The sequence below is a fragment of the Pollicipes pollicipes genome, unplaced genomic scaffold, assembly GCF_011947565.3.
Source record: "Pollicipes pollicipes isolate AB1234 unplaced genomic scaffold, Ppol_2.1 Scaffold_3447;HRSCAF=4054_pilon_pilon_pilon, whole genome shotgun sequence".
In the NCBI taxonomy this organism is placed as follows: Eukaryota; Metazoa; Arthropoda; class Thecostraca; order Pollicipedomorpha; family Pollicipedidae; genus Pollicipes; species Pollicipes pollicipes.
In genome coordinates, this window is record NW_023596297.1 from 31,353,756 (window position 1) to 31,378,183 (window position 24,428).

Consider the following 24,428-nt stretch of genomic DNA (forward strand, 5'->3'; position numbering starts at 1 on the left):
CTGATACAAAAAATAAGAACACACTGCAGTTCTAAACACTACTGCACTGCACAATCAATGCTAGAACTATCGGCGGTTCCCGCCCAAAGCTAAAGCTTGAAAATAATAACTGCCGTTTCCCAAAGTTTGGCCCGAGGCAGTTATTCGGAAACCGACCCCACAGTTCCATGCCAGTAAATTTGACCAATCAGCGTCGAGTAAGAGGTTGCAAAGGTCTGTAATTTGGCAAATTCAGGCCCTTTCAGCTATGGCCGGGATTCTTATGCAGAAAATCTTATCCGCTTATGAAGCACAATAAGAGCAGAATAATCAGCAAAATATCCCCACACACTTCGACCAAAGCTTACGTACGCTTACGACCAAAGCTTATGTACTTGCTTACTTACGTAAAGCAAGTACGTACGGATGACGTACATGCTGTTTGAAATTCCAAACCATGTAATTTGATTCTAGAACTGAATAAACGACGCTTGGTTCAAAACGTGTCATAGCTTTTCAAAATGTCACATAATTACCGAGAACTGCCCATTTAACAACTGTTACCTACCGCCCGTAGCTGCTAAATCCTACATCATACCAGCATGGGCCACACCAAATAAAGTACTATCAGTTGACTCCTCAGTGTCAAGTGTGCGACAAGAAGACTTTAAGCTATGCTCTCCAAAATCAACTGCAATATTTACCCGGAAGGGACGGGACGGGACGGGACTTAATTGATTCATATCAAAGTAAACTGGGCTTCAATGGACTGAATTGGACTTGAGTTGACTGGACTGGACTTAAGTGGACTGGACCAGACTTAAGTGGACTGGACTGGACTTGAGTGAACTGGACTGAACTGGGTGGAAGTGGACTGAACCGGACTGGAGTGGTTGGCCCGGCACAGCGCGGCACGTCTCGGAATGGCTCAACATGGCGTGGACTCACAGGATGGGGCAGACCCTGACAGACACGATTACCTACCAGATCCTGACGTTCAACACCATATTGATTGTACACCCGGTGCTTCAACACCGGCTTCGCGATATTGTCACAAAAGAATGCCCATAGTGAATGTGAGCCCAATACATTTTGTCACCAAATGTTTGCAGGTTCACATATATAACGATCTCGCACCTGATCTCCGTCGCCAGATTGTCTCGCATGCCACATGTACAAAATATATGCGCACCAGATGTACTGACAACCACGTGCCTGTAATGGTGAAGACATAGCGAACTCAAGTTTAAACGAGCTGCTGATTCTAACGTGTCAGGGACATCGCGATCGTTTAGCCGATAATTTAGCACTACCAGTCTCAAATGGTGCACGTACATCGGGACCATAACCCCAAATGCCATCAAACAGCGTTTGCCAATAAACAGTCACGTTGTGATCCCAAAGCCGATATTTCAATGTGCGCGCTGAATACACGTATTGATCGTTATCCCAATGTTCCAACACACGTCTGTCTGCGGCGTGGCAGGTACATAGTGATCGTGTACCCGATGAGGTCCCGCTCGCTCTGCACCATGAGCAACTGCAAGAAGGCGGTGGTGGTGGTGTGGAGCGTGTCGCTGGTGCTCACGGCTCCCGTACTCATCACCAAGGTAAGACCAAATGGCCGGCTTTTTCGGACGACATTGAATTACTGGTTTTGTTTATCGTCAAGTAACTCTTGAAGTCGATTGAAAACGGTGTAAAAGACTTGCGCTTCCTTTCAGCTTCGATATTTTATGTACTTAGCATGACGCGAGATGGCTTAAGCTCGCCTACCACTGATCAGTCAATATCAGATTTTCATTATTATCTTGTATTTGAGTTACCAACGATCAGCATCTCTTATGGCATCCTGATCATCGTACGACGCCTCACCATTGATACCCGGCTCGTTAGCCTGTGCTTGTTATGGGCGCACCATTTATTTCATTGCAGTGGCACGTTTCTTCCAAATTGCCCGTTTTAAGGTTTTCCTCAGCTATTCTGTGTAATGCTGTAGCCCCATGCTTCATCATTCCCAGAATACTCTGCGCCATATTCGGTACAACTCCGCACGCCCCCATTATCACCGTGCAGAGCTGCGGTACGTCCCGCGCAATCTCACGCCTCACCACCCCTACCCCGCGGAGCGCTGGCTGTCCCGCTCGGCCCCACGTTCCACCGCCCCACCTCTTCGGCAGGACATTCAGCCGGAGAGATTCGGCAACAACGTGACGCAGCTGACCATCCACTACTGCCGCGACAAGGAGTCCATGGGGCTCGGGTTCGCCGTGTACCAGTTTCTGGTCCTGTTCGCCGTGCCGGCGCTGCTCATGATCTTCTTCTACTCGCGAGTCATCTCCGAGCTCTGGAAGTCGACGCGCACCATGAAGCAAATGACCGGCGCCAGGTGAGTACACCGTGGCCGAACCGGGATCTGCTTTGTCCGCGGGGCGGGGGATAGGTTCGCAAAACAGTCGGTCTGGTGCTTTAGATAAGAGTCACTCAAACCAGGGTACCCCACAGGCTGTATTTCTTCAAGTTAAAGCATTTCGTCACCTGGGAAATAGTCAAAAACATCTTGCTTGTTTATGCGTGTATTCTTTTTGCCTGTCATGAGCGTGGCTTTGAGTGAGGCTGCAGACCAAGTGCGGCACGATCTGAACAGAAGAAAAGGTTTACATGGTGAGGCCTGTCCCGATCGTCAATCTTTCCAGAATCTTAAATAATTGCAGCCACACGCTGCCATTTCATGCGGTTCTCGGCAACAAGAAACGCACCTCTCAAAATGTTTGCGGTATATGTTGTTAAGCATTAGTATCCGAGTGGTTCGATCAGAAGCGAACTCTCCTATCAGTGTCATGACATCATGACAGATTAGCATTGACGACTGTACACTCGCTCGAGTGGGAGTCAATTTGACCCCCTGAAGGTTTTTTTTCCGGAAGGTTTCCGAACAGTGCGGCGTAGCCACGCCAAATTTGGATAGCTGTAGACAAAAAATACCGAATCGGTTAGCATTAAAATTTAGATGTTTCTTGTCAGGTCGCTGATCTACACCAGGTCAAATTCAGACCATGGATTCAGCGCAGTCAATTTCTAGGAAATATTTCAATCTGATGCAACAACGGAGCGTGAGACGAAGCCATACATCTCTGAGATACTTTCTTAGAGAACACAACAGTTGAATGAACAAATTTCACCGACCTAGGGTCAGTTATAAAGGTTGGACCAAGGTAAAAACCAACCTGCTTCATTTCGCAAAGCTTGCCATATGGGATAGTTTCTGGTGTTCATTCGAATGTTTTGATTACATTAACCGTATCATACATCTACCGCGGACTTTTTAAAGATCAGAGTAAGTCACTGATCTAAAATAACCCAGGTCATCGTTTTGATTTTAGGAACATACTGCTTAGAGTAATCTTTATCGCTTATGCAATGCAAAACTCCAAGCAGTCTCGCATGATTTTGGTCACCATGGCCTTCAAAAGGTTCAACAAGGCCACTGACTTTAAACGAGCATGTGACCTTTTGCCTACAACAGGAATCCAGGTTCTGGGGGCACTTTGGAGACCTCTTGGAGTCTGACCTTGTTTAGTCTTATTTGACCCGAAGGTCATGATCTATAAACCTCAAACTTTGACCTAAGTGAGTTCACGTACAGGCTAACGCACCATACGAATTTGGCGTCTAGCTCTATTAGTTCCTGAGATCTCAGGAGGGTCAAATTGACCTCGACCCGAGCGAAGGGTATCCACTGGCCACCCGGACGCGTGTTAAAGTGTAGTCGTCTATATTCTTGACACATAGGGAACATATACTTCGTTAAACGCGAACAACTCTGGGTACTATGTGCAAGTCGGGCTGGGTTCAAATCTCAACATCTCTGTCAGAGGAGAGAAAAGGCCACCGTATTAGCCAAAGTCTACGTCGATGTACGTAGTTGTTGCATGCACTCTAGGGTAACACATGGATCCCCCCCCCCCTTGTTGGCTGTTTTGAAGGACGTATCCTGCTGTAGGACTGATGTTGGCGGCCAGGAGGAGACGCAGGCGTTTAAAACTGCCGCGACGTGCAGATGAATGTGCCGTCTGTGAATTGCGTATCGATCCGAATATTGTTCAATCCATCCATGCCCTTGCAGTCAATCGTTAAGTAATTATCTCGCCCTTTCGAAAACTGTTTTCGAATGCGACACGTATGCAATATGCCCAAACCCGAGAGGGAGAACGTCAGAAATTTTGTCTCACACTGCAGCCAACATCCACCCAAAATCCTGACGCGTTTGTAATAGCTGGTTTGCATTCAGCAAAAGAACGAAAGCGTCACATAATCGTCGATTTTGCCGACTGGAATTGCTAGGATTGACCAGACCTAAGACAAAGCTGTAGCATTGCGGAATGGAGGGATTCGTGGTGACGTCACCGCAGTTGAGCCGCGAAGCAGAAAATGTGCGCCAGACTTGCTCAAACTCGTCCTCGCCTTAGCGTGTAAAGCACCTGGGCAGACGCCACGAACTTGTCTTGTCTGTCGACGGACGGGAGCCACCAATAGCGGAACAATCATGCAAGTCGGTGCACCCAAGAGCGTTTCGTCTGCAGATCATCATAATAATGCCCCCGCGTGCAGGGCCAGTTTGCTCGAGAGGTCTCCAGTTCGACTGACGGGGCCACCAATAACGGAACAATCAAGCAAGTCGGTGCACCCAGAGCGTTTCGTCTGAAGATCACCATAATAATGCCCCGCGGCAGGCAGTTGGCTCGAAGAGGTCTCCGGTCGACTGACGGGGGCCACCAATAACGGGAACATCAAACAAGGTCGGTGCACCCAGAGCGTTTCGTCTTGAAGATCACCCATAATAATGCCCCCGCGTGGAAGGCAGTTTGCTTCGTGGATTTTCTGCCATCGCTGTACGACATTGTATAGCAGCACATTTGAAACATGTTGGAAAATATTCGATCGGGTGCAAAAAGGTGGTAAAATGATGTTGTCCCTAGGTATCAAAAAATTCTGCACCTGCTCAAGTCAACTTCAGAAGTTATTCCAGAAACACCTTGAAGGGCCTCTGAGGCTTTCCTCAAAGAGCGAGGGTTAATGATAGGTCTATGAGTTTTATTGCTGAACCTTCAGCGATGAAACCCGTGTGCCATCAGGGTTTTACGACGCACTCAGCTGTTGAGGCCATATGGCGTCGACTGCCCCCTACCCTGGCAGGAGGGGCGGGCACCGCGGGGCATCAAACTCCGTACGTCTCGTTTGTCCGATGCGCGGCTTAACCACCAAACGGTGTCCGGACAAGTCGACTCGCAGTTTGCCGAATATCTTGTTGTCGACTGTATATGCCGACTTTCATATTGGCGACATGTAAAAGGTCGATATGCCGAAAAGTTGAATCGGCAAAATGGCGAGCTGCAAAATGGCGACATGGAGGAATGTGGCGGCATGCTGAAGTGGCGAACTGCGAAATGACGAACTGCAAAATGGCGATATACCAGCAAGTCGACATGCCGAAATGACGAATGGTTAAATGGCGAATTGTAAATTGGTGACACGTAAAAAGGTTGATTTTCAAAATCGACGAGCATTGAAATGTCGTTGAAGTGCTTGCGTGCCATGTTTGAACACATGGTGACAAGATATAATGACGACATGCTAGAGCGGCAAAAAGCCAAATGACGAAATGAAAAACGTTAAGCTCAAGTGGAAACAACAAGAATACGAGGTTCTTCGAGGCTTCATGAAATGGATAATTCCTGTTCAATCATTTATGACAGCTGCGTTAATTGCCTATGATTCTGTTTACTGACCAACTGTTCCCGTTCCCTTCCTTCTGCGGGGAACAGAGGACAGAGCGACTGATGTTTTGTTCACATCTTGACGACGTAAGCTCGCATACACGCATCTTAAATCTCCCAAAAAAATGTTTTCACGGCCTCGGTATTTACGGTGTTCGGAAAAATAGTGAACTTGCAGTTTGCCGAGTGCTTATTGTCGGCTGTCATATGACAACTTTCATATTGGTGACATGTCAAAAAGTTCACGTGCCGAAGTCAAATCGGCTAAAAGGTGAATTGCAAAACGGCAGCACGAAAGAATGACGACATGCCACAAATCCGTGCTCAAAACGTTCATTAAATGCTGTGCGTTGGCGAAAATCGCTGTTCGTTTTGGCAACGATCCACGCTGACGTGCTTCAGACACAAGAAAGTCACTGGTCACATTCTTATTGACCTTGAACACTATATGGTTACTGAGGACGTGGAATCTGCATGGAGTTTTTATCGCGTCATACCTAAATGATCTGGAAATGGGCGGCGCGAAACAGTCTGCACGACTTCGCGTACTCCTAGCTCAAAAAGGAGAGGATTACAAGTTTTAATACGGGCATAAGTGTGAAAATTATTATCTTGGAAACGCTGTTTCAGTTGAAAACCCCATTCAAATGTGGAACAGTCCCTTTAAGTATCTTGTTTGAATGAACGACGGCATGGGAAAATGGCCACATGCTAAAATGGTGAAACCGAAATGGTGTCATGGAAAAAAGCCAAGCGTTTTGAAAAATCTGCCACCTGGCTAATGTGGTAAGCGTGAAGGCTGCAACCTGTCGATGATGACATGGAATTAAACATATATGTAGAGACGTTTAGTTCTATATTAAGTTGTGGGGGATTCGGCCTCCCCTCTCCCACATGGCCACAAGCCCCCCCCCCCCCCCTCCCAACTTTGGGAGAAACGGAAGCCAAATCTGGGGAAAACCCTGGCTGCTGTCAGATTGTGTTGGTATGTTTCATAATTTGTCACCGCCTCCTACAGCACATGTTACAAAACCATACCTCTGTCCCTGTTTGATCTTGTATGACGGTTTTGTTCAGCACGACTCTGCCGAAAAGCGGTCCCGTTATTTTCCTTCTGCCGTAAGAGCCATTAGTTGACGTGTAAAGCTGATGCCTGTCATTCATTAGCACCTGTCTGATTGTAGAGCCTACTTGTCTTATCAATTATTTATTTCTTTACTTTTTTATGTTCTCGTATCGCCAGCAGAGTGGTGCTCCCTAACAAAAGTTTTTTTTTAATGGTATACAATAGATATGCAGCACACAACATCCAGCCAGTCATCCAGCATTTTTACATGTTCTCATTTTTCAAGTCACCATTCGCCAGTACCAAATTCAAATGTGACCCTTTTGTATTTCGCCATTCTGCCGTTCGCCAATATGACGTGTCAATGTCTTGCTAGGCCGCCATTTTGCAGCTCGCCATTTAGCCGTTCGTCAACTTGGCAGGTTGACTTTTTCCAACGTCGCCATTTTCCAGTTCTCCATTGCGCTTATTGATATCCAGTATTCGACAAAAGACCATTCGCTAGATGGGATTTTCGCCTTTTTGTGCTAGGGCCCCACTAAACTACCGGTACCCTCGGCAATGAAACTCTTAAACTTTCAATGTTGGTTGAGCCAGTCGCTTTCCCTTCACGTTTGGTGAGTCCTAGGTCAATATGTTGCAGTATAACCTGCTTATTGTGTGTCTTTTTCGGAATACTTTGAAACGTGCCATTTGCCTCCAGAAAGCCGTAATTTTTCAAATGCTCGTTGTCGTGTGTAACGGTTGACCAAGCCAGGGAGGCCACTACACTGGTTGATCAGCTGTCAATTCGGACATCGGCTGGCTTCTTGCGCTATTCTACCAGGCATTGGTGTTTGCTTTGCGGTTTTAGCTATATTAGGCTCGAGTAGTGGGAGCGTGTATACTCCTCGCTTGGTGCGCGTATTATATGCTTATTTACAATGCATGAGGAATGAACGTTTGTGTGACGCTGTCGCTTATACAGTGTCTGTCTTTAGATCCGCGGTATGAAGATGACACCAGATGGACCCGAAGGTCGGTTGTCCTATTTATGGCATGAAGCCATGGCGTTAGACCGGTGCTTCGACACCGAACACTTGCATTCTTGTTTTCTGATACGAAGGAAATTGCCCAATGTCATGAAAATACAAAACATAGTGTCTGGCCCAAACACAAATGAGCTGGTAAGAGTTTTGCTTTCCTTGCAAATCTCTAAGTAAGTTTTTTCGTTGACCACATCAATTAGAAAGGCATGAAACGAAACAGAGTGGATAATTATATTAGATCAGTGGCCCGCATTTCTATGACATTATGTAGGTGTTGCCTGAGCATATGAACGGTTATGCAGATGCTGCTTTAACAGTATCTGTGAATAATGCGGCGGAGAAACACCTATATCTGTCCATTATGTCCATGTCCATATATCTGAGCAACATAGAGGTGTCTTCGACCTGACCTGCACGTCGAAAATATAAGGTAAGCCACATTGATGACGCTCGAGCAGGTAATTCAAACATAAGCCCTATCGAGAGGATGGCCTGGCCAAACACTGCAGTGGAGAAACACTTAGCGCTCTTTGGAGCGAGAACGTCCCCGAGCGAATCGGCGCGACGAAGCTATCATGTAAGTTACCTTGGTGATCCTAGAACAGGCAGTCCAAACTTTGCAACTGCGATCGAGGAAAGGTCCTTAGATAAGAACACACGTCCCAACGGAGTGAGATAAAGTGACGGCAGACAAATATGACTGCGGAGCTCTATGTGGCCCTTTCTACTTATCCAACACTGTCCGGGACAACTTACTAGACGCAAACGCCTGGTTGGTTAGGAATTAAGGCCCTGCTGGATCGGGACTCAATCGTTTGATAGAGGATGGAATGCCCCAGACAACAAAATGTATCTATTTAGTAAACGGCTTCTCAAAAAGTCATTGTTTGGTTGCGTCATGGAATGTTTGTAAGACGTCAAGGTGCTTCCAACCTAGCCGCGCGAAATTGTCACCTAGCAATCACATGTCAATAAAACTTCGACTTGCCGGGAGGTGGCAGCGGCGATGGTGGAAGTGTTTGCCAAGCCAGACATCATCATGTGCTGTTGTTTTGGCCGGTTTTCGTGGCGTCCTTCAATACTCCGTGAGATTAGAGGTTTTATTCTACTCGCATACTCGGTCCTGGCGCTATTGTTGAGCTATTCGTTTACAAGTCGCATTTTCGTAATGCCTAGCAATCATATTCAACTTAATATACTATTTTGCATGAAACGTGATTCGTGACTTAAGCTTGCACGACTTCGCCAACATTGATTGGGAGCCAATTTACGTCCACTTTAATTGGAAATTGTGCTCACGTTTGCCAGGTCCGAACGGCTCGACGATATTATTCTTCTTGGCTTTGAACGGCGCATGGGCTATGGGGTGGCAGGATTGGAATGACGTTGCTTTGGCGTGATGCATACCAAAATGGCCTCGCAATATTCCGCACAAAATAATGTGCACGTCTTCGCGACCATGTAGCTCAGAAAATAGAGTTTTAAGTCTTAAGAAGGGCAGCGCTGTGAGCTGCGCTGAATGATCTTCAAAATGGCTATTTCAGTTCAAACCCCAAACAAATTACGTAAGTTGTTCAGTGCATTTGCGAGGCACATTATTCCTATAGATAAGACAGTAGTTATAGCCATATTCCTCAGCGAAAAACCAGGAGAATTAAAATATAGATGCGTTGATGTTTCGGCAACACGCCTTTATCGAAACAAGGGCAGAAGATCTTCTGCTATTTTTTCGCTAAAGGCATGTCGCCAAGATATCAACGCATCTATACCTCCATTTTCCTGGTTTTTCTCCCAGGAATAAGGCTATTTCTACCGTCTTACCCAAACAAATGTGGAGCACTCCCCTCAACATGACTACAGTAGTAAATTTGATTTCCTGATATGTTAGTCATGCCGTCATTTTATTGCGAATGCGAGGTACAAATCCTTTTGGTTCGAACCTGACCAGCTGACCTCACATGACCTTTGCTGCCTGACCTGGTGTAAGGTCGTAAGAGATGACTTTCCTCGACTGACTCACAGTCAAACCAACAGAAATTTCATCGAAGTAATGAAGATGGGAACGAAACCACCTGCTCTTTTTGATGCAGTTTGGGCACAAATAGCCGTTTAATCCTCCACCGATGGCATCATAACTCCGTTTTATGACCTTCAGCGTCGAAAACTTGTTTTTTTTCGGAATGTGCGAGATGCATCGTCGGGCAGTGACGTAAAATGAGGTGAGTCGACCTGGAACCGTCCGGAAGTTATCTCAAAACTCGGCGCGGATTCCTTCCAACCACAGGACGCGCGTAGGTTAACTTTCACGGCCTCGGGCCACTGTTTTACCCTTACACGAATGCAATACAGTCTCCGGGTCATACATTAACTTGATAGAGCTTAACGTGCTAAGTCTTCTGATGTTGCGTATTTTTCCATGCCCAAGCGTCGCGGGACGTGCAAATACTTTACCGTATGGCCGAAGATGATTTTCAAGGCTCCCTTCTGCATTTTCTCAAAATATTGCGCCTGCTTGGCAGTGTGTCCCGCATGAAAAACCAGCGCACAGTATAAACCAATTATCAATGTCGTTGCAAGCAATGGAGCTTCTGGGCCTTACCGTGCTGTAAATACAACAGCTTGCAATACTTCCTTAGGAGTTAACAAACGATCCGAATGGCAGATCCGTTAATTGCGTTATGTCCATTACGGAAGGTTGATTGGGGACCGGGTTGTCAGACATGTAAGATGCAGTGCGCTGGAGCAGTCATCCTAGCACACACTGGCGGGATTGACGGCCTCAGCAACTCAGCTCGTTGCAAAGCTGCGATAGTACGGACTATGCGTACACAAATGAAGACGGGCAGTGATAATGAAGAAGTAAGAGCAATAGAATAAGGCGCACGAGTCTCATGACATGGATCACATTCTGGACGCTTATCTCAATTCGTCCTGCTGTATGCATATAGTAGGTGATTCCAGTGATGAGTGCTGCCTATGAAGTTGTCCAATGGTTAACTAATAAACTTCATCAACAATCCTCAACTCCTAAAACAACCTTCAAGATCTGGGTCACAGAAGATCAAATATTAAAGTTCACAGCAAATGAGCTCTTGCAAATTTTACTTGATGACCCCAATTCATCTGCATCCGTTAACGATGACTGAAATGACATTTAACTCGGCCCTGCCTGGATGGTTTCTCCTCTGCGATCGCCTGGAAAAGGTCAAAAGCATCCCCTGCCTCCCTGGTATGCCAGGGTTTGACAGGCGGGCCGAAAAAATTCAAGCACCAATCAATGTGCCAGGTACCAGTGAAAGACTCCGGTCAAGCACACTCAGGAATTTGGAGCTGACATTAATCATGCAGCCGATGGTGTCAGCAACCTCGTGACATGCCTCAAGGAATGCGTGAATCTTGTAACGGCTTTAGGGCCCGCTAGCTGGCGTCATGATGGTCACGTAGGCTTGAAATTGCTCCCAAGTGAAGGAATGTGCCCTTGCTCTTCGTTGCAATACCATGATGTTACAAAGGTTAAACCTTACAATCACGTCAGGTTAAGGTCATGCAAGGTCAATGATATAGCTTGTCAATTGCTCTGTTTAAGATCATGTCGGGCCTAAGTCACGTCAGCTTGAGCTTAGGTCACCCCATTTGTCCTTATTCATCTGCTCTTTGTTAGGTGGTCACTGGTTGAAGGAAATATGCCGCTTTTGGAGACTTTGTTGCAAACATCATATATGACGTAGATAGCTCACTTGTATCTACGGACATGCTTTTAAGCGCAAAAGACTGTTCCAGACAACAAAGCTTCACTATTGAGTTAATACGATGCATTTGCATTCTCGATAACGGCGTTTTTCTGAAGTTATTCAACGTACAGCCTCATCTGGGTCATAGCTAGTAAAAGTACTGAAATGTTTGTATTATGTTTCACAAAACGCGGTTCGAGTACGAAACTTGCATTAAATATTTTGAGCTGGCTGCAAGCCAACCGCTGTCCGTTGATATAGCGATTCGTACTGACGTGCTTCAGACACAAACAAGCTGTTGACTCTTTTTGTCTTGACCTTGAACACAATACGGCTATTGATGAAGTTGAATTCGTGTGACGTTTCAATGAAATCATATATTTCGTGGTGTCAGAATAGGCGGTACGAAAAAGTAGGCACAAATTTACTCCTAGCCCAGAAAGAAGAGTATTCGAAGTCTTAAGAAGAGCATAACTATGCACTGCAGGGAATGGTCTTTAAGTAGCCGCATCAGTTAAAAACCACATACAACTGTGTAACAGGCCCTTAACGATTAAATTCAACGTAGCGAGTCATATAAATCAGCAAAAGCAATCCTAGTTTTTGCAGCGGCCGATTTCGCGGTCGAACAGGAACTACGAAGAATGTGTTTTAAGGGATGCCAACGTCGCTATCATAGCAGGTCATGTGAAGGCCTAGTTTTATTATAAGACTGCCTACAAATACCCATTGCGAGGATATGAAAACATTGAATGATTTAAAAGTGCTGTGCTCTAACGTCATAGGAAGGTCCTTCAGATCTGGCAAGAATATTATGTGACTCTGTTTAGCACTGTCTCGCCCTGCATGACCTCCAAAGATGAAGATAAGTAAATTCTCACATTTTCGACAGAATGCCAACATTGTCAAATGTGGCAAGGCCATCAAAGCACGCAAAGGCTAATCAACCCGATGCCCAGCATGTAAAAACATTTGAGTTTTGCTCAAATGTTCTCCCACAAAATTTCCCCACAAAATTGCATCGCTCCATGCGTAGCATTCATGCACGATTGATCTAGATGTGAAGTGGGTGGGTCGTTGTTCCCAAATGATCCCCAAGTATCTCACATACATCTGTGTATGTAAGGTCGCATCACGAATCCTGAGCAGGACGCGGCTTAAGATTTTGGAAAAAGTCTGTACCTCACACAATTTCAAATGTATTGCATACGGACGAGCAATGAATATTTCACTATAAGAATACTCTAGTATCCTCCTCCTCCCCCCCCCCCCATCCCTCTTCACTGAGCTACTTTTCTCTATGACCGCGCTTTAGAGCAGCCAAGTCTGGAGAACGCCCCAGGTTCACCGAACAGCCCCATCGCTACCCGCTAACCATCCCCGCATCTGCCTGCCGTACAATAATGGGAAAAGCCCCGCTGATTAATATTTGCATTCGTATTGGCCTGCGGGCGACGGCCATCCGGCGGGCAGAGGCGTCCCAACCGAGCCTACGCCACACGACCGGGTTCGCCGAACCAATTCCGCAGCGATCGGGGCCAGTGACGGTCGGGCGGCGCCTCCTGACGTGGTGGCAGCTGCTGGCCGGCGGCCTCCCGACAGCGGCTCCCGCCAGGTCACGCGGCGCCCTTTTGACCGACCCCGTGTCACGTCAAGCGTTAAACGCCGCCGACCGGCCGGCCTCGAGGCGTAATTGATCGGCTGGAAATAACTGGGCAGCGTCCGCCCGTTGACTTCCAAAACAGCCCGCGCAGAGACAGAGTCGTACGGCGGCCGGGGCGGCCGGCTCGTCGGGATCCTCGGCCGAATCCGTCGCCTCTGCCGCATCGGCCTTCCGAGCCGTTTCAGCTGATGACCTGGTCCGACCTTTCGGCCGCCCAGCCGGCCCGGCTGGGTCCGACCTTTCCTGGCGCTCCGTCCCAGTAGCATCCGCTTCTGTCTGGACCCTCCGACGCCGGGATCGTCCGCAGCAGCGGGATCTCCGCCGTCTTGATCCGCCGGTGCCGAACTCGGCGCGTTATTGGCGAAGTTTGATGACGTCATGCTATGCTCGTTCTTCTGGTGCTCTTGTTAGCGGACGCGGTGAATAATGAAGTGAATTTTGTTGGGATTGTGCAAGGCAGTGATAGCTTAACCAGCCTACATCCAACGACACATATGCACTTAGTGATGTGAATAATGAAGTGAACGCGGTGAATACGCGCCACGCGGTGAATAATGAAATGAATTTTGCTGGGATTGTGCAAGGCAGTGATAGCTTAACCAGCCTATATCCAACGACACATATGCACTTAGTGATTAAGGTAGTGATTCATAGCTACACAAGAATTGCGTAAGTTGTCAAGTGCATTTGCGAGGAACATTATACGTATAGATACGACGGTACTGACAGCCTTATTCCTCATAAGATAAACATGAGAATTAAGAGATCGATGTGATATTTCGGCTATATGGCTTAACCGAAAGGAAATCAGTAGTAAATTGAAACTTGCCTTAAGGCTCGGCGTTGCGTCTTGTTTCGTCTATTATTGCCTCGGCCTCGCCGGCAGAGGCAATTTTGAATTTACTACTGACATTCGTTTCGGTAAAGGTATGTAGCCAGCATATTACATTTATCTATCCATTCTCGTGTTTATTCTACGAGGAATAATGTTGTTTATCCTGTCCTATAATCACGCAAGGATCGTTGGATTAGCTTCCATAACGGAGGTTTTACTCGCACCTTTACCATATCAGGGGCAACGCTGCTTTTGTTGTCACTGTTGATAAATATTTGCCTCAGGGTCAATCCGCCACATCTAACTAACACATGAATATCATCCTCCATAGCCGTAGAGCTGGGCCATGCCATTATGAGGTTACTGGTGTCAAGGTCCTTCTTTAACATGAAGAGGTACCTAGCGTCATAGTAACTCCAGTCAACTCCTACTCCCGAGCGGTGTTTCCCCGCGTATCTCAGCATGCAATGTCCACTCGTCTCGGCCCTCTTGGGTGAACATCCGTCGCTTCGCGTCGTGGACATCCGAGAGACCCTCGCTATGGTCCGCGGCTCGCGGCGCTGGGGTGGCAGCCACGTGTTCTCCAGCGGCACGAGAACGGGCCGAGGCCCACATAACCGGTGCCGGTGGAGTGGCCCAGACCGCGTGACGAATTGTCGGCCGTCAGTAGGGGCGCGCACTACAAATGCCACCGGTGGCAGCGTGGCGAGCTCTTCGCTGCGGGTGTGAAAAATGACTGGCGTGGGCTATCCGGATGAAATCGATGGCTTCAGAGAGCCCGCGTCCGCCATTCCAGCACCTGATAAAGGCTACGTCTTGAGCCAACCAACACAGGACGCCGCCGATGACTTTCCGGAGAAAGTCACGGAGGCCGATAAACTGATACGTGGATGGATATGGCCCAATATTAGTGGCATCCATTGGATGTGGAGCTGCTCGTGGTTTACGAATTGTCATGTGCGCGAACCCGGAGACCTTTTGCGAAGCGTTGAAACCTGACATACCACCAGGTGCTATTAGTTATCTCGAGTATGGGTGGTGGACAGGCCCGCATCAGGTGACTTCACATCTTGAATATTTCGAACGTGAATGGCGCTTCTACCTCTTCTTACCCGCTGACTGTCCCATGGCCATGTTCCAAGGCCTACATAACTTTTAAGTTGCATCTGTTTTTGGCACACCACAATGCAGCAATATTAATGCCCCACTGTCTCCCCACGTTTTAGATCATCACTTCTCAGCAAGTCCAACGGAAGAAAGGCGGCGGCGAGCTCCCCAGTACTCACCCCGAACAGTCACCGCGCTTTTAAGAAGACCCCACCGCCGCAGAACAAAGGAGAAGACGTGATGAAGGCGCGAAAACAGGTGAGTCTGGCGCTGGCGGAGAGGTTGTAGGACTTACAGACGGCCGTCGTGCTCCCAGTCTGAACAAGGAGCCACTTCCAGCGGACCTAACCAACTGGCAACGTGACTCTTAAAACAAACTTGGGGCTGCTCGTGAGCGTGGTGATGTGACCCGGTGCGTTGTTTGAAGGATGTTTTCCTGTTTTATTCCTCTTAGCTACTATGTGCTAATTGTGTGAGGTCTTGTGCTTGACGTAGGATGTAATTCTATTTCACTTTCCTGACTGCGAAGTTGTTTTATTTTACGTTCCTGACACGACACATGGCTTTGTGTTATATGCCGCGGATCTGGGAATGGCCACGTTATGTATGGGTTGGTCGTAGCAGTAAAACAAGCAAACCAATGGTGAGAAAAAGAACACTCCTAGGAAGACAGTTAGATGTTTAGGATCTAAGAAAACAAACGGCATTGTGTGCAATGCACTGAGCGCCAAAAACTTTTGCTGCGCAAAGACGTACCTAGTCACCTCTGTAAATACAGGCGGGATGTCGAGCAGCTGGATGTATGGTCACAGACTACTTGTGAGGAGTGTCGAACCCCTTTGAGTAGAAGAGCTCTTACCCTCTTTTACTTGTGCATCCCACATTTGCGTTTTCGTGCACTCCCTGCTGCCTGCTGTTTTGAAATGGGCACGGACGTATTTTAAGAAACGCTATCATTCTTGCATTTGGTCACATTGTTAAAACTTATGAGCATTTCATTTATAAATGACAAAGTTATTATTTACTCACGCATGCTCTACTTGCCAAGACTTGCTGAGATGTATTTTGGCATGCACTTTTGCTCATGCTCAAGGCAATCACAGCCTGCTGCGTAATTTAGAACGCAACATTTAAAATGTATGCATCGTCGGCGGCCAGAAACGTGGATGTCATTGCAGTGACTGACAGTCCCGTCATGGTGATCGATATTCGTACAGTGATGGCATGCGCAACTCCCCAATGACCGAGCCGTCAATGAGGCTTGGCGGACGTGGTTCAGGGCATCGGCCAGCGGGGATTCGCCGTGAACGCGTCAGCCGGGTCAGTTGTCAGTCAGCGGGGTCAGCCGGGTCAGTTGTCAGTCAGCGGGGTCAGCCGGGTCAGTTGTCAGTCAGCGGGGTTAGCCGGGTCAGTTGTCAGTAAGCGGGGTCAGCTGGGTCAGTTGTCGGTCAGCGGGGTCAGCCGGGTCAGTTGTCAGTCAGCGAGGTCAGCCGGGTCAAGCTGCAAAGAAATGTTCATGTGCAGTGTATTATGTGTCTGGTTTTCCGATAAGCAGGCGCCGTCTTTGTTCGCTTTGATTGGACTGTAATTTGCGCTACTTATTATGCTGCTCGTCCGTCCTACTTATTATGCTGCAAGTCCTGCAACTTGAAATGAATTGTTTGAACGGCTTAATTTAAATGGGTTATGTGAAACCGCTTCTATTTTAAGGCCATCTTTCCTGATTTTCTCAAACAACTTATCCGCATTTCATTCAGGCAATTTCCTTTTTAAGCCGAGAACCGTGACCGTCACGGTGAATGGCTGGAACTGTGACCTGACAGGGAGTCTGGACGGATTCAGAGATTCAGGACACTCCGCGTTACCGTCGCCAACTCGACCCGCCGTCAGGCGTCTGCTTCATTTGAGTTGGGCGCAGTCCTCGCAGCTGGCGGGCACATTCCGCGGTGTTTTGCAAGCCTCAGCAGTTTAGCAAATTACTCCAGATCTTGTCAGTTTACAGATTGTGGCGGCTTATTGTGAGATGTGAGACCGGGGAGTTAATGAGTTGAACCTCTCAAATAGATGGGATGCTAACAGGGTGGAATTTACGCATACCCTGTAAGTTTTTAAGCCCTCAGTGGCAGCAGAGATGTTTCCGCCGCATTGCTGAAATAGACGACTTTGGTGAGCGCTTCCGCGGCAGCTCTCATTCACTCCAGCGCCGGACCATCACCAGAGCCGACCTTTGCTCACCGCCGACACCAACTGAGTGGAAGACAATCGGACATGACGCCAAACTGATCCGAACTTTTGGCTGAACAGAGCGCAATCTACCACTGCTGCCTGCTAAAGGCGTGATAGCATCGCGCCGCGCTCCGCGCTCCAGCCATTTTGCCTCCGCTAACGGGGTCAGTATCAGCGGCACCGAGCAAGGCCTCCGGCGGGCCGGAGCGGGGCTCAGCCCGCTCTGGGCCGGCTCAGGCCGCGCCGCCACAGCCGCCCAGGCGCCCCCGCTGTCTCGCTGGCATTTCGGAGACACATGGTGCATCGACATTGGGCGTCGAGCCAATAACAGGATAATCCCGCAGCGAGCCCCGTCGGCCGTCACGTAATGTCGGCCGAGAGGGAAGATTCAGTTTCACGCGGCCACCCTCTGCATACCACAGTAAGGCGGGCTGCGTCCGAGGGAAACATCAGGTGCGGGGTGGACGCCATGTAGTCACCCTTCCGCATGATCAGGTGCAGGGTGGACGCCATGTAGTCACCCTTCCGCATGCCCTTCGGCGGGTGATCGACACTGGTGTTGAACCTCGCACTCAGTTATGCGCCACTGGCGTCTCAAGCTCGCTGAGCGCAGCGACTCGCAGCATCACAATTGCCTCACGGCACAGCGAGCGCGGTGCCGAGCACCACCCTCCCGAAGCACTTAAGGTGATCCCATCCGGCCCTCCAAAGCCTCTCCTGCACCCGGCGCGCACCAAACCGCCTCCAACGCGCCCTAATTGTGTTAGAAGCCGGACGCCGCGCCCCGTGGCCCGTTAAGGCGGGGGTCGTCTGGCACGTCGTTGTCACGCAGGCGGTGCCGCTCTGCCCTGGCGGCGGTCGGCGACCGCGTCTCCTGCCGGCCGGCGCACGGCCAGGCTCCGCGCGGGGCCGCGCCTGATCTGGGATCCGCCCGGAATCAACTGCGCACCTAATCAAGTCGCAGTAGGGCGGCGGCGGCGGGCGCCACGTTGTCCACTGCAACCGCCGGCTGATGGACGTGCGGCGGTCCAGGCCGGGGTCAGTGGAGATGGAATTGCGCCACGTTCCAGGTCAACGCGTCACGACAGGAGGAAATGGCCGAGGTGCGACGTGATCCCGCCTGACTCGGAGCGCTACCTAAACAACCGCTGGTCTCCTTATCCGTCCATTGTGATGGGTTCGGGGCTTTTTGGCTGCGGATGGGCATGATTCTCTGGAGGAGGTTACCTTTCAGCTGTAAAGGGGTTGGACCACTGCAAACACATCTGAAGTAAACGCGACGACTGTTGTAGCACCTCTCCCTGTTCTTGACCCCGACGTTTGCTTTTATTCCCGGCCGTTGCTCTTTGCGCAATAGTGAGCTGAAGGTGTCTGTAGAACATGAATGGAGAGGCATGCTCAAGTTTTGCGCTACACGCAGAGCCTCCGCCACCATAACGCACAGAGCAATCAAGGCCCCAGCTTCTGGTGTTTGGCAGCTGTACTGCCGCAGTGAAGGAAATGCGTTGCCGTAGCATTAGTACTCTCTGACCTTAACCCAAACCCCTAGCGGAACACGTGACAAGATGTTTTCACTGGTTCATTACGCCCTAATGCCCGTGAACCTCACAAAGGTCTTCAGCTTCTCCCCCTAGGCGAGGCTCTGACTTATCTCCTGGTTACATGCTTACAGATGTTCTCGGTCCCGGTTAGGTGTAACTAGTTACGTGATACAAGCTTTCGCACGTAATTGCCTTGATGAGACGAGAACAGCCACAGAAAATGCATTTGCGTTTAGTTCGTGCATTGAACTTATTTGTAGCCTGGATGCTCCTTTCGGGTTATTTTTTTGTTGCATTGCTGACGAATAGTTTTTATGAATGATACACCCAGCGTAAATGAAAAATTACCTCCAGTAGCCTGAAGGAAGGCCACGACAGTACAACGCTGAATACGAATAATTCAATTGGATTAAGTCGATGAAATAAAGTTGCTATCTTTGTCTGTATAGGAATGGTACAGAGCATCAAGCGATAATTTTTGGAAAGCGGGACTGGTGGGCTAATCCGCAGTTATTTACAATAGTTAGACTAAATGATTTACTGTCGTGAATGCATTTGTCCTGATACAACTTCTTTACAATACCGTGTATGAAATTACAGAAAGAAGATCATGTTATTGTTTGTTTCTTTCTGCTAACAATCATTGCAGCATCGGATAACTAGGTATCAGTATTATAATCAAATGTAAGTACTGTGTAACCAGAGTAAACAAGCCCGTCAGACCAGGGCAACCAGAGCCGCAACAGCAAGGGCAATCGCGATCAAAGGCCAATCGTGCGTAGAGCCAGCCGGGCCTCCGGGATAGCAACATTTGGAATATTTGCTGCATGTGCACTCCATCTTGTGTTTCTGAGTAAATAACTGGCAAGAAATACATGAAGGTGCACACATATGTAGATTAACAACAACAAAAATCACTGCGGGACGACGGCTGTCATTCTCAGAGGCGCGGGGATTTTTCAATAAAAAGATCATCTTTCAGCTACGTTGTTTTTATTGGAAAGCGGCTTTTGGGACAAGTCCGACTCACTCATTGCGCGGGCACAGGCCGGGGTTCCGGCTTCGTCGTCCGGAACGCTAGGGGAACAATGGAAGTGTTTTGAACCCTACTTAGGGTCGGGGAACGGACGGAGGCCTGGGTCGAGTGGGGTCCGGGGCGGTCGCTCGACGGCCAGCGTCGACACCTTAAGCCAGCCGTCCAGGCCGCATACTCGACAAGCCGAAAGATTAACTTGGTTCATCTTTGTCCGCACGACATTGCGACGCACGTCCAGCACCACGAGAGCACGCCAGAGCACGTCTCATGGCGCACGGGGCATTTGTGACGAGCGAATATGGCCAGAATGTCGTGATAAACCTGCTTTTGAAAAAATTACGACTCCAACATCTCTTCTCATCACACATCCCTTCTCAGATCCACACAATCACGCTGTTGGCACACGTGTGCCAGGCACACGACGAAATTTAAGTTTTTCGGAATCCTTCCCGCACATTCTTCACTACGCGCCTGCCTTCAGGCTCCCCAGATTGGACGTGTGTACACGCATGGGCTACCCCGTTCCTCCGGTCCCCCTGAATCAGAGAACTGCTCCGGTGGCATGAAGTCGTCGTGCTCGCGGGAAATATCGGCGGACCGCAGGGTCTGTGTAAAGGCAGGCAATGCTCGTGAACCCACCGCCGCGGGCGCTGATTGGTTCAGCGTTAATCCCGTGGCGGGGCCGTCACTCGCTGGCTGCCGCCAGCTCCCGGGAAGGCGCCGGCTGAGGAAAAACCTGCCGAGGTCAGGCTTGAACCATGGACGTCCCATCTTCATTGACTCGCGCGTTAATCAACAGCGTCACCGAGGTGGGACAAAAGCAACAGCCTGTTGCCTTGCGAGTGAGGGACCGCCATCTGTTCATCTATATCTGCCTTTGCTTAGGTATCTCATCCTTTATTATCCATGTTATACACAGTGTTTTGATATATTTTTTGAAACACTCTACAGACATACATAAAACATCAACCCATAACATCACTGAACATGAAGCCAACATAAGACCATTATGGCATAAAACATCATCACTCTTCATCCTCTGCCGCCCGGTTTCCACTGTCACCCCTTGTCAGTTGATGCCCGTGATGACATTTTAGTGGATGCTGTTTACGAAGGCGCGCCCGCTCAGGCGCAGTGAGCGGCAGATGCCGTGGGCACCGCTGGGGGACGTAGCGGAATGGAACTGAAAGTGGAGACGGGGTGCGCTGTGTGCGGCTCGTTCGGTGCACGTCAGTGACGTACTTCCGCGCGCCGTCCTCAAGACTAACCCCAGTGTCTTGGCCCTCCGAAGAAAGCGAATCTCTGTTGGTGGCGACGCGGCGACGGCGGCGTTCTGACAACTCCGGCTCACAAGTAATAGCCACCTGAGAGTTCGACACAAAAATTCAAACACGCATGAATTGTTATGACGCATCAAAATGGCATGTGCATATGACTATCCGTGCACTCATGGCACATGCCAAAAAGGCACGGTCGTTATGAAACGCCATTAAGGTCATGTCACGAGTGCTAGATTTACCGTGCGACATGCCCAACCCACGCGGGTTTCCCTGACGACGAACCAAGGTAACGCACATTGTTGGCTTTAGTGACGGCGCGAGGTGTCTTTTCGTCGAGTGTTATGGATGTTATTCCCTTGGTTCTCTTGTCACCAATTCACCAATTGTCACCAATTGTTGACCAATTATCCACTTTCTGTGTGCTCTTACGATGCTCCTTGAACCCAAACTGATCGCCGTGTAAGAGTCTGGCTTTCGGACAGTGTCTCGATCAATAGGTCTTCGTCGTTCCTGTATTGTATTGTTTCACACTTCACCAGGTCATTTCACATGATTATGAGAATTCTTAGACCGTTGTCAACAAACGTACCGACAGTAACAAAGCAGTTATCACAAGCACAACACGAAGAGATATATACGACAGTTGAAAATGTCAGGTTCTTTGAATAATGGGCACGAGTTATGAACGAGGAAATAGCACGTCCGTAATGTCGCAGCTGGTGACACACTCGTTCAAGATATGCTCAGCCCGGTAGACATATGCTCGCTTTTGGTAGTTGTTCTTGGGGCGAGTGAGGAATAAATGACGCCTCGTAGTGCTATCGTAGTTATATGTGGTGTCCTGTGCTGTGTTTGGTGTCTTTATATCGTTACCAGGGAGTTGCTGACGCAGTCTTTGGCTCTTCGTTTGCTGAGGCTATGTGCAGAGGGCAAATATCGAGGACGTTAGTGAACTTCTGCTTGCTTAGCAAGTCTAACCGCCATAGACATCCGACAATTGATCAAGACACGATCTGCAATTTGGCAGCAGTCGTGAGAGAGCAAAAGCCCGTCAGTGGGGAGAGGCAGAACACTGACAGGAACGCATGTTTGACATTTAGTAGTGACTACTCGTACTTCACACTACATACCATGGTCAATTTTTAGAGCTAAGTGCGTTGCAAAACTGATGCAGCACATAAAAGAAAACGAGCAAGACAAAGACCACTCTTCAGTGGCAAACAAAATCGCAAAAGCGTCGTCAACGTGTAAGGAACTGGCCCGGATGACCGAACGACCGAACGACCGAACGACCGGGCGACCGGACGACTGAACGACCGGATGACCGGACGACTGTACGACCGGATGACCGGACGCCCTGACGACCGGACGACCGGACGACCGAACGACAGGATGACCGGACGCCCTGACGACCGGACGACCGGACGACCGGACAGTTGGCGGCCGGACGACCGAACGGCCGGACGACCGGACGACCAAACGACCAGACGACCCGTACGACCGGACGACCGGACGACCGGACGACCGGATGATTGGACGACCGGACGACGGACGTCCAGACGGACGCTCGGACGGGCTTCCGGGCGTCCTGGCTATGAAAGCCAACCTTAACAGCGCCGGAGGGTCGTCCTACATCCGAGCCCGGAAGCCGGATGGCTAGCCATGTGTGAACCGGCCAAACATCTCTATATTTTCCTCATCCCCAGCCTTGGTCAGCTAATATTGTGAACATAAACGTCAAGACGTGTTAACAAAACAAGCATTAACAATTTGCACGCACTTCAACAGACGCATTCCTCTGCGACAACGAAAGTAGGAAACGATCCATTTACAATTCAAGCAGACAGTTAGCGTATTGCTTAACCAAAGATACCGTTAGCCCACGATGCGATACTTCCTTTCACGACGTTGAATAGCTTTAGGAAAGCTCTATGAGATAGACGCTAGTGGACATCCATGCATGCGACCTATGATATCACGTCAATACAAAAGTGTGGAGGCGATTGTCGGCACTGGCCAGTCTGTCTAAATCAAGAACTAGATAATTAATGAAAGGGAATACAAATACATAATACAGCGGTGGAAAGGAATTCCAAAATTGTAATAGATGTACCATTAGGGTCTACATTGCATGAACTTCAAAGGATCAAATGTGGTCATGCAGGTCAAAGTTTGCCGTTGTTTGATCGTTGGTGGCATGATCTAGCAAAAGCGACCAGTACAGTAATGTTGCATTTTAGATGACATAGATTAGAAAATATGCCTACAACACACTTCATAACACATGTCCGCAAAACTGTTGTTTGTCACTTTTAATGATGATGCTACAGATATGAGCCCGAGAGAGAGGTCATGGTCATAAACCGTCAGGGTCAGAAACTACGGATTTTCACATGTTTAAAAACGCTGCCAACCGCTCACAGGCGTTATTTAGAAAAACCTCAAGGGATGGGTGCGGCACTTCGCCTCCAAGGGTTAAAATATTATGTACGAGGGTTCAAATGTTATGTACGCTTACTGTCGGCACCCTTGGTACCGTCAGTGGCGGTCCTAGTAATGATGCTTCCCTCAGTTACCTTCTCTTCAGTTTACCTGGTAATCTAAGATTTACCCCTTCTCCCGTGCGATACAGTGACCTGTGCTTAAAAAAGGCGTTTCGATAGACAAAACGGTTTACTCTCTCGTTTGTTACCGCTGTGTGGTGCTCACCTCCTCCAGTCTTCAAGTTATCTCATGTTTCCTCCTCAAAAACCGTTTGTCTTTGTCATGTTCATTGCTTATCTGTTCCAGCCTTTTGGTCCGTTTTTAGCTCGTCTTTGGACCGGGCTGGGTGCCTCCGATGGCTCGCCCACGGTCTGTTGGCTATGGGAGCGTTTGGTTTTAAAAGCTACATTATCCTCTCCGATACAGGCTTGTGTTTGACTCATATTTGAGCCGGCTCATGACTGGCCCATAGATTGCGGGAACCGATCAATCTCATGACTCATCATCATGATCATGATCAATCTTAGCCGTTCCAGCCAGCCAGCCAGCCAGCCATAGCCAGCCAGCCAGCCAGCCAGCCAGCCAGCCAGCCATAGCCAGCCAGATTTTGTGATTTGGCCTAGTTCAGACTCATTGCTTGCATTGAATCATTTGACGTATAATGCATGCGGCTTG

At 48.8% G+C, this 24,428-nt stretch overlaps 1 protein-coding gene across 1 annotated transcript in view; it reads left to right on the top strand.

Moving 5' to 3' along the window:
• The first annotated feature begins 1,470 nt into the window (after positions 1-1,470).
• The window catches only part of LOC119092699 (cholecystokinin receptor type A), a 28,193-nt gene continuing 5,235 nt past the window's right edge, over positions 1,471-24,428 (top strand). Inside the window, exons 1-3 of the mRNA XM_037215669.1 lie at positions 1,471-1,589; positions 2,160-2,368; positions 15,306-15,444. Coding sequence (XP_037071564.1) covers positions 1,488-1,589; positions 2,160-2,368; positions 15,306-15,444 — 450 coding nt within the window. The 5' untranslated portion in view covers positions 1,471-1,487. The remainder of the gene's footprint in view (positions 1,590-2,159; positions 2,369-15,305; positions 15,445-24,428) is intronic.